This window comes from Leiobunum rupestre, unplaced genomic scaffold (genome assembly GCF_980474605.1).
Source record: "Leiobunum rupestre unplaced genomic scaffold, qqLeiRupe1.1.hap1 H1_H1_scaffold_14, whole genome shotgun sequence".
In the NCBI taxonomy this organism is placed as follows: Eukaryota; Metazoa; Arthropoda; class Arachnida; order Opiliones; family Sclerosomatidae; genus Leiobunum; species Leiobunum rupestre.
The window spans coordinates 263,966-275,422 of record NW_028324283.1 but is presented as its reverse complement, the minus strand read 5'-3'; the positions used below and the strand labels follow the sequence as shown (position 1 = coordinate 275,422).

Below are 11,457 nucleotides of genomic sequence, written 5' to 3'. Positions count from 1 at the left end.
ATGACCCCTAACGGTAAAACAATACCACGCTCATTAATATTCACCCTTTTTTAATTGACCTTGAACAGGTCGACTAACTAGGCTAATTAATTAACACCTGTGCTCGTTACGCACGAGTGCACGCGTGACACGCGCCCGAGGGGGGGGCGGAATCGCGATTCCCCGCTTCATTCCCCCCCGTCACGCAGCTGGGGACGCGTGGGGGAAAGCACGCTGCGCCCCCCACGCGTATTAAGAAAGACGGCACCTAACTACTCAAGGGTTCACATAAAGCTCAAATTTATTGAAATGCATTAATAAATAATATATAGCTTTCAAAATTAAAATAGCAGAAAATATGTATGGTTTCCAATATTTTTTTGTTATTCACAATTGTATGTATTTCATATTTTAAATTATTAAATAAAGTTTCACTGAAAATTTTAAATTTCCTGTGAATAAATTATTTTTAATTAATATTTAATAGTAATTAACGTCCCTTGGACGTAGTTCCTGGCGTAAAATTTATCCAAAATAAAACCCCAGATGAGCTATTAAAAATCCAGCTGACATCCCTAGTATCGTCCTAGAGGCTACGAATGTCCGTAAGCTCTAGACAAACCGGACATTCAGGCGTCTGTTAACGTCCGACCGACGTCAACCGCGGATTTTGGGGCGTCCTACGGAAGAAGGAAAGATTCGAGTGTGACGTCAACCGGATGGCCCTAGGATGATTTTGTATTTGCTGGGTAGAGATGTGTGTTTAAGAAACATTGGTGCCAGATCGAAAATCTGAAATTATCGTATCTAGGCCAAATAATTATCGATTTTCCTGGAAAATTATCGTACATTTCTTTTTAGCGCTAAATTTTAATTCATACATAAATGCGTTGAATTTAGATGATTTTTTAAAGCACTACAGGAGTTTTATTTCATTATTTACTGAACTTAATATGTTTTTAAAATGTATTAAAAATTCGGTTATAGCTACGAGTAATAAACTCACACTCAGGACTGCGCGTACAGAAAATGTATATCATTCATTTTTAAGTAGAAATTAATAATTAAATATAAATCGTTCGTAGGTTTTTTAAAAAATCTAAAGATTATCGTACATTATAGTAGAATTATCGATATAATGGTACGATATCTTACGCCATGAAAATTATAGTACGCCCTAAATTTTTTTATTAAATAATAGCACGTCTGGCAACGCTGTTAAGAAATATTTCGCTGGCCCGCTTGTATCTTGGACAAATTATTTTTACAAGCTTTTTCCGCATCATTGTTATAAAATTTTACAATCTTTCTGTCACATCATTGTTATCGAAATAAACTATTGTACATAAATGGTAATTATTAGATAAGCGTTCTTGCGAGGGTATTCTTTCTCTATTTTTAATCAATATTACATTACGAAACTGATCTGTAACAATGTTTTCCCTTGTTCAGTTTTCATATTCCATAATCACATCCATCAAATACCAAAATGCTATAAATACAAAATGTAAATGTCAAAATATTGTCTATTTAATAAAAAAACCTATCCAAGTAGCTTTGTCTTTCAATTTCAATATTAATGACCTTTTGCAAAAATAACCAACTACATTCCGAGGATTCAATCTGTGAAATTCTATAATTGGCGATTCCAGATGATCTAATGCCGGGTCACTTTTAATGGGGATGTAAAATAAAAAGTTTCGCATTAGATTTAATAAAATCTTCCACTGGGAAATCAAGAGCAGGTTTCTCTAAGATTTGTGTATTTCACTGCTACTCAACGAATCAACAGATTCCAATAACTTTTTTCAAGAGTTAACTAGTTGTCTGAAAAAATTAGCATATTTAACTTGCTCACTAGAGCCAGTTAAACATCTATAGTTTGTTATTTAAACCATAATGGACAATTAGAAGTCAATTGGACATAAAAAATTATACATTGTTTATTATAACATATTTAAAACTATTTTAAATACCGTTAATTCCATCCAATAATATAGTAAAATATCCTACAGCAAAGAAGTGATCTGTTCCATTTTAAATATTTTTAAAAATAAAACTTTTTATTTTCCAACTAATGGCTTTCTTTTACGAACATAGATTTTAGGCAAAATATGCCCTATGAGGCAGAGCAAAGGGACAGCTATTAAAAAAAAGGCTTTTATCAAAGCAGTTGAAAGGTTGAACTAAGGGGGAGTAGTTGACATCTATGAAGGCGCAGATATTGAAAATGTTTTAGGTTTAAAGAGTTGATTTTGTAATTTTCAAAAGCGAAATATATTTCTAAAATAATTTCCATCGATTTTCCTCACCTTTTATATATTTTAAACCTCTTCCCTTAAATTTGAGCCTTGAAACTGTAACAGTTAACTGAGAAAAATTTTAATTGTCAAGTATTACGTGTAAAATGACAGCATTTAACTTCTAACACATATGGAGTAGTTTCACTCAAAGAGCATGGGTGACGTCGTATCACGTGACACTGAAATCACTGTATGAATACATATAGAACAGAAACTGAACTATTAAATGTCAAAAATATTAAATAAAAGAGATTTGCAATAATTTTAATCAAGACTGTTCAAGTTAACAGAGGAAATTTGGATGTAACTATAGCTTCTATTTTCACAATCAACAGATGACATTCTCTTCCTATAGAGAGAGCCTGCAAGTGCAAAAAGAGCCGTATGTTTTGCCCTGTGGCTTAAAATAGATAAGTCATGGTTTTTCTTCCAATAACAATAAATTCTAATAGGCCTTTCTAGAAAGAAACATGGCGTTTTAATGTAACTCTTAAGTCTCCTTTTTACTACTAGCGTGGAGCTTCAGATTTTAATTAGGCATGCCAAAACTGTATAAAGCTCCGTATTGTTATGTGTAATTCTACTATGAATTAATGAGTTTAATTAATTAATGATTCTACTTTAAACGAAAAGTTAGATAGATTGAATTTAGTATACGACTTATATAACATCAATTAAATTCATCAAGATAATTAGCTTACATAGAACGTTGCCAACTCCATTAACCGTTTAATTTCTTTTAAATTCATACAACATTTTGAATTTCACATAAAAAAGCAAATTAATTAGGTTATAACACACGACGAATACTAATTTGCAAAATAAATCTGCACGAGCTAGTTAGTATAACGTAGCAGACGTCTATCGGATTGAAAATCAACGCCACAAGCCCAGAAATAAGCTTTTCATTTGAAAAATATGGGGCCGTATCAACTATCAAGAAATGTAGCGTACCTCGTATTTTTGTCTTTTTCTTTCTAGATTTTGGTCATACAGCCCTACTAATTTATCCATAGCTAAATGCGCTTGATTTTAAAAATTGGTTTAAATATTTCGATTAGAATAGAAAAAATCAGAACTTAACACGCGTACTCATTAACAATTTAAAATTTTCTCAGTTTACTGTTACAGTTTCAAGGCTCAAATTTAAGGGAAGGGTTTTAAAATATATAAAAGGTGAGGAAAATCGATGGAAATTATTTTAGAAATATATTTCGCTTTTGAAAATTCCAAAAACAAAACTCTTTAAACCTAAAACATTTTCAATATCTGCGCCTTCAAGGATCTCAACTACTCCCCCTTAATTAAACCTTTCAACTGCTTTGATAAAAGCAATTTTTATTTAATTTTGATTAGACTCCAATAATATTGGGTAATTGAAAAAAAAAATTATATGTGTGTATAATATTGGGTAAATTCAAGTAGTATTAGAACCATTCAAATGTTTATATTTCGATTAAATTCCAATAATATTGTGTTAATTGATATCGTGATAGGCAAATAAAAGAGTTTATAATAAAAGTTATTATATTTTGGTTAGTTTCCAATAACATTGGGTTAATTGAAAAAAAATGTTTTATATTTGTATATTGGGTAAATTTTAATAAAAACACTACAATTCAATAAATTTTATTTACAGTATGATAATTTTTGAATGAGCTCAACTTGTACATTTACCGTGCGAATTCAAATAAAATTGGTAAGTTTATAAATTATAGGTTAAAATAAATATTGGTTAATTTAATATTTTTTTTGTAAAATAAATGTGTATGTTCATGATTTATATTTATTAAAAATATTTAAAAAACGGTGTCGTTTTTATTTCGAAAAAGTTGTTTCAGATTAATCGACGAAAATATATGGCGGTTATCATACCATAAGTTTTTAAAAAAAATTATTTTACTTAAAATAACGACTTATTTATTTAATTTAGCTCGATGAAAATAATGAAAACTTGATAATTTTCCCATTACCACGTATTGAGCGATAATGGGTTCCGAAGTATTAATAAATCATTTAAAACTACGATAAAAATTACTTCTGCACATCTGCCGCTTTGTCAAAAACCATTGTTGGTGTAAGAGTGCAGTGTGGAATTTTCACCGATGCAATACAATACCAAAACAATAATTTATGATAATAAACAATGATTTATTTATTAACTTGAAATTTCTTATTTAAAGTATATGTTCAAACTGCCTTCCTTCCACGTTAATGCATTTCTGGAAACGAAAAGCCCAATTTCCTCTGACATTTAGTAACATTAACGGAGTAATTAGCGCACGTGCTTGTCCAATTGTGTCTTGAAGGACCTGTCGTTAATAATAAATTGTTGTTTTGGTATTGTATTGCATTGGCAAAAACATTTTCTGAGGATTCCCATTGAACTTACAAAATTCCACACTGGCCTCTTACACCAACAAACATTATTGACAAAGCGGCAGAAGTGATTTTTTTATCGTAGTTTGAAAATGATTTACTAATTCTTCAGAAAACTCGGAACAACTCATTTTGCGTTGAGTTTGCAAGTTCTCTCCCCACTGGTTTAAGGGGTTTTCACCTGAGCTCTTCGGTTTCCCCTTCCATAAAACTGGTTGAGGTTAACGGTAATAGTTAGTGTAGGGAGCTGTTGGCTTGATCGCGTGGCATGCAGAGCCACCACCCTCCTACGCATTGCAACCCGGCAACCTGAATTAAAGGGTTCAAAAGTCGCTTGATGACGTAGGCCTAAGGTGGTGCATTGGGTATTAGCCTAGCTGATTATTATTATTATTATTTAACACATTCACGCTTACTACGTAGTAATGGTATAATTTTCAAGAAATCGTTATTTTCCAAACTATTTTAATTCAAAATAAGTAAAACAACAAGCGAGAATCTGACTTTTCCGAACCTCCACTCCTACAACGGAAACTGAAACTTCAGTTGCAGTAGCAAACACAGTAACACCTTTAACCAATAGCCCGACAAAACATTTCGAAGATGGGCTTCTAATTCTCCCTTTGGTCTATTTTTGGCCTACCAGCGCCTGTAGAAGGGTTTCACGTGCAGCACTCTGGTGTACTAGGAGAATCACCAAGGCTGGACCACGGCTGAGGCTTCCACCCTGTATAGTCACCACCTTGAGGGTCGTTCCTTGCGGTGGTAAGGGGGCTAGGGTGGGTTGGGGCTAAGCTGACGGGGACTGGTGGGTCTTCGAACTCCAGAAACCGGATGTGTTCCTCCAACTCCAGACTAAACGTGACCCAGTTTCCACGATGGTCACTCCTTGCATGGTGGGGAGATTAAGGGGATTGTGGACCCAATGGGCCGTTGGCACAGTTGATTTATCCTGTGTCCAGCTCGTCCCGGCGGTGGGACCCCGACTGAAGTGACTGATCGCCTAGTGGTTACGCCTTGTTGGTGGGGGGCTTAAGGGAGTTGTTTGACGTGCGGGCTATGCTGGGTTAAGGCTTCCTATACCAGATTGGCCGTGCTTAGACTCCTGACTGATTGTACCAAATGTTGGGTTGTTGGTCTAGGCCAGCAATTCAACCCGCCTGTTTGCCATGGGTGGCGTCCCGTAAATTGGGCAATGGGAGTCCAGGAGGTTGAGTTCTATAGATTCGTCGAGGCTAACATACAGCCCGGTGGTTTGCGGGACAACACGCTTCTTCGGTCCTTGCGTCTGGTGTAGACGGGTGGTCGGTAGTGGCCGATACCGATCAATCGGCTGGCGAGCTACTTTTGCGAACTGGTCTAGGTCAACTGGGCTTCGGTCACTTGTTGGCCGAGCTCGGGTATATCTGGTTTCTTCCTGGAAGAATTTACCCGTATCCCTGGCCTTGTTTCAAGGTCCCCTTGTTGGGCGCCATGGTGGGTGGGGTGGGACGGATGAATCTTTAAACTCTTTTACTATGGATAATTTAACTTCAAACTCACAAAACCCCCTAGACCCCGCTCTTTCTGTTGATGGAATGAGCAACACGGCTGTGCTTACTCAGGTTCGCAGCGCCGTCGACAACGCTTTGGAACAAAAAGATCAGCGTGTCAACCGTGAGTTCCGTAAATTCATCAGGGCTCACTTTAATTTACTCGCTGATGTGCTCGTTGCGCAAGAGCTCGAACTTACCCAACTTCGAGAGAGGGCAGGGCTTTGTGATAAACTCTTATCACAACCTTCTTTTGCTCACTTTGTGAAAAACCATTTGGAACCGCAACCTGGTCCCTCCAAAAACGGACCTCAATCGACGGGTCGTCAACGCACCCAACCGAAATTGGCACCTACCGATCATGTTGTACTCTTGAAACATTCTGATCAAGCTATAACTGCTGATCAGTTAAAAACTTCAATCTGCAAAGAGATAAATCCCAGAGCCGAAAACTCGGCATTCAATCAATTCGCACTGTACGTGAAGGCTTGGTTGTTCGTTGTAGCTGCGCCGAGGATGCTGTTAAACTTCAATCCTCAATCAAGCAGAACAAAAACCTGAAAAAGGTTATTAAAACTTCGCACCCTTCACGTTCAAAACCAAAGAAAATACTCTTTGGAGTTGACTCTGTCATTTCGCACAACGACATCGTCGATGTTCTCATCGACCAAAACGATCTACAAATTGAGGCTACAGTTCTTGTAGCTAAATTCCCTCTAAAGGGAAAAAGCAGCACAAACCACTGGGTCCTTGAAGCTTCTCCAGAGTGCTTCAAACATCATTGCCCTATGTAAAATTCACATTGGCTTGACAATGTGTCATTTAAAAGAGTACATCTTCGTTCCACGCTGCTACCAGTGTTGTTCTTTGGGTCACACCAAGAACAACTGTCCGACCGCTGACAAGCACTGCACGAAGTGCGGTGCTAAACATGACGACCCGAACTGCAAGCCAAAAGTCAAGTGCTGCCTGGCTTTTAAGTCTAATAACGATTAGTTTAAAACGACTTATAAAACTACCTATTATTTCACTGATCCTTACTGCCCTCTCTTTAAACGAGAGTTCAAACTCCGCAAGCAGCGTACAGATTTCGGGGGGCCGCCTTCCTAGGCGAACACCTACCCAATCTTTTGCACTTAACTTAGATGCATTGCACCCAAATCAATCTTGCCCACTCACGGGCCGCGGCTCGGGAATTTCTCCTTAATAGGAAAATTGACCTCTTGTCTTTCCAAGAGCCTTTGCTCCGTGACGGCAAGGTGCTGGGTTTCCCAGTTACTTCCCGTCTGTGTCACGCTCCTGATGCTTTAACTGGTATCGCTGTTTTTAACTGAACTGTTGACATGCTGAATCTCTTTGCTTCCAGGCATGTATGTGCTGCGAACATAACCACGTCTACCACGAGTTTCAATTTACACTCTGTTTATTGTCCGCCCTCGGTGGATATAAGTGTTATTTTATCAGAATTATCGGAGCTGTTGGCCTCCCACAATAACCCCTTCAAGGTAATCACCGGGGATTTTAACTGCAAAAACACCCTATGGGGGTCACACACTAATGACTCCAGAGGCGATGCAGTGATCGACTTTTTAAACACACACGATCTATATGTCTCAAACGATCCTCATTCCTTGGCGAATTTCTTCCCTCCTAACGGGGAAAGTTTGATCGACTTAGCTATCTGCTCTAACGATTGTGCTTTACACCTGCATAACTAGGTGGTGCTCGATGAACCATCCTGTAGCGACCACCGATATATAACCTTTGAGTTATCATCCCCAATTCATAATGTCGTGGCTGACGCCTCTTACGAGCATCGTTACTCCACCAAAGGGTGCGACTGGTCGGCTTTTGACGAGGCAGCTAAGCTTGCCTTAGAACCTTTTGAACACTTCCCGTTGTCTTCTTCAGCAGACATTACACTAAGGAGGCTATAAACCTCTGTGACACATTTTTCAAACACAAGTCACCCAAAAAATTTACCTCTGTACCATGGTGGAACAAAGAATTAACTTCCCACAGAAGTAAACTTCGCGCCCTACGCCGAAGGGCACAACGTACTAGAGATCCAGGGCAGCGGGCTGCTGCTAAAATTGCTTATAATAAAGATAACGCTTTGTACAAGCGCCTATTAAACCATTCCAAACGGACTTCTTGGCGAGAGGACTGCTCCAATGTGAGCGAAGGTAATCCTTTCACCCTGCCTTACAAGATGGCTTCTCAGAAACTAAGGCTTAAAACTGAATCCCCACTTGCTACTTGCACAGAAATTCTTAGCAATTTATTTGCACAAGACAACCCACACGATGACTTGGCTATACACATCCCCATACGGGAGGAAGCTCCTACGGTACCTGATACCGAGGATGACCGGGATATGACTCTAGATGAATTAAATAACATTGCTCATAACCTGCCCAATAATAAGGCCTTGGGCTTGGACGGTCTGACTTTGGAAATTATCCTTGCTCTTCATAATTCTACGCCTCAAATTCTACTACGACTTTTTAATTCTTGCCTCAAATACCACCACTTCCCTTCTGACTGGAAGTTGGCTCATTTTATTTTACTACACAAACCCGGCAGAGATCCCTCTCTTCCCAACTCATACCGTTCAATCAGCCTTCTCGCTGTGTTAGGCAAACTTTTTGATAAATTTTTGACTCAACGCCTTTATCACTTTCTATTTGCTCACGGCCACCTCAATTAAGCTCAGTATTGTTTTTGCCACGGCAAATCCACTACTGGCGCAATACGAAATCTAGTTAACCTAATTACTGATGCTACCTCAGAAAACGAATACCTCTCGTTGATCTGCTTGGACATTAAGGGTGCGTTTGATAACGTCTGGCCACCGGCAATTTTGCACCGTCTTAAAATATTGAACTGCCCTGCTAATCTTTACGGTTGCTTCTACAGCTTCCTCACTAACCGGCAAGCGACGGTGATCACCACTGAAGGTAGAGTCACTCGTCTAATTTCGAAAGGCATTCCACAGGGTTCTTGTGCCGGCCCTGTGCTGTGGAATGTCATAATCGACACTTTTCTTTCACACTCATTGCCGGACCAGTGTGAATCGCAGGCTTTCGCCGACGATACTGCGTTGGCTATTCGCGCCCTTAATCGTCGTTTGCTAGAGACTCGAGGTAACCTTGCCTTGAGCTTGCTCGAGCAATGGAGTTCGGAATACAAACTGTGTTTTCCCCTGAAAAAACACAGGTCATGACTTTTAATGGTTTGGGTGCCCCTGACCGACTACCACAGTTCACTATGTGTGGACAAAAATTGACACATTACACTGAATTTAAGTACTTGGGAGTTGTCATTGACAACCACCTTAGCTGGCTCCCACACCTAGCTTCGGTTAAAAAGAAAAATTACTACTCTTACCCAAAACATTGCCCACTACGCCCACGACACTTGGGGGATCAAGGGATCCGCCTTACGCCACATTTAGAAACGAGGGTTCGAACGTATTATTATTTATGGACCGGGTGCATGGTAGAAAGACACTGGATACGTTAAAATGAGTTTAGCTCTCCGTAGTATACAGCGTATCTTTGCGCTACGTTTAACCAAGGCCTATCGCACTATCTCAACTGATGCTCTGTTAGTTCTGGCCAGGCTTACCCCAGTAGATCTGGTTGCCAGTCAAGAAGCGGCACTTTTCCGCTTACACTCCATTGGTGCCTCTACATCCCACTGCTCAGCCTCCTTTTATCCCAACAACTTAGATAAACCACACGATATATGGGATGAACATCCAGCCTGCCGTTTGTCCTACCCTCTCACTACCTCTGACCCAACGGGTTCTTGGTACGAAATTTACACTGACGGTTCGAAGTCCGAGGCTGGGGTTGGGTGCTCATTCACCGTTTTCTGGCACGGTACTGAGACTCACTTTGAACGATATTCCATCAACCCTGAGAGTGATATCTATGCAGCTGAAATGCTTGCTATCCTTAGAGCCCTACAATGGGTTCAATTCCAACAAATAAAATCCCCTGTGACTATTTTCAGCGACAGTTTCTCGTCACTACAAACAATACAAAACTCTCACTCCTGCAGCCAAATTGGCTTTCAAGTTAAATCAATTTTACATTCCTTGGCCCCGCTTACCGTCACTCTGTCCTGGGTAAAGGCTCATTCGGGGACGATCTGTAACGAACGGGCTGATATGCTCGCTAAGCAAGCAGCTACTGGTATGGGGACCAATGTAGTTCTACCCCTTACTAAGACTAACCATAAAAAGGTATTCAAGGACCTGTCCTTGGTTGCCTGGCAACATCAATGGATGGCCTCTTCTAAAGGTCGTTTCACTTACTCTCTTATTCCGACTATAAAATCCTTCAAGGATAATGTAGATTATTACTCCACACAGGCCCTCAGTGGGCACGGGAAATTTCACGAGTATTTGTTCCACTTAGGCCATTGCTTAGAACCTTCCTGCGTGTGCGATGAGTTATCTGCACCCGTCACCCATTTTATTACCACTTGTCCAATTACTGCGAGGTTTCACGGCCTCCTCACTAATGCTACCAGCGAACCGATGCTCACTCCCACAAATTTTAAACACTTTGCGCAACTAATGAAAACAATTACATTCCGGTTTCCGAACATTATATCCATGCATTCTTCTAATGCTTCCAGTACAACTATTGCGTCTAAGAGTATTGACGTTACTCTGAACTAGGTGAGCTGTGCTCTTCAGATGACTTTTCTGCACTCTTGGGTTAAAACTCTTACCGTCAAAATTTTTCTCACCCGTTTAACTTTAGATCCCCATTTCTACCCTTTTATTTAATTTTATTAAGTGCCTCCTTCCGAATCTCGCTTTCCCCTGGGAACTTCACACTGTTCTCTCCCCCTTTTTCTAACTTTGCCCCTGTAGTATGGAATTTATTCCGAGGAGCAGGGGGGTACAAAACATTAAACTAACCCTGTATAGTCAGAAAGATACTATAAAAACACAAAAATGAAAATATAATAAAATTAGTGTTTGTTATTTCTATAAATATTTCAATATTAATATATTATTATTATTATGTTAAGATGAAATCGCACAATTTCGATAAGAGTTGAGCCAGTCAATGGTATACAACATTACAAAAAGTTCAAATGGTACTGATTCACGAAGTTAATTATTCTATATTTCGTTTCAAACTGAGAGACTCTTTAAACTAGTTCGCGTGTTTTACTTTTTCTTTCTAGTTTCCTGCTCTCTTTCAACTATCTTGCGATATTTTCAATTCAATTATATCTGT

General features: G+C 39.1%; 1 protein-coding gene across 1 annotated transcript; it reads left to right on the top strand.

Moving 5' to 3' along the window:
• The first annotated feature begins 9,719 nt into the window (after positions 1-9,719).
• On the top strand, positions 9,720-10,886 carry LOC149920585 (uncharacterized). Its single transcript, XM_090164346.1, has one exon. The coding sequence runs from the start codon at positions 9,720-9,722 to the stop codon at positions 10,884-10,886; it is 1,167 nt and encodes a 388-aa protein (XP_090020472.1).
• The last annotated feature ends 571 nt before the right edge of the window (positions 10,887-11,457 follow it).

What these genes read in the sequence shown, in the direction of transcription:
- LOC149920585 (XM_090164346.1), top strand. Translation starts at nt 9,720, where the DNA reads ATGAGTTTAGCTCTCCGTAGTATACAGCGTATCTTTGCGCTACGTTTA.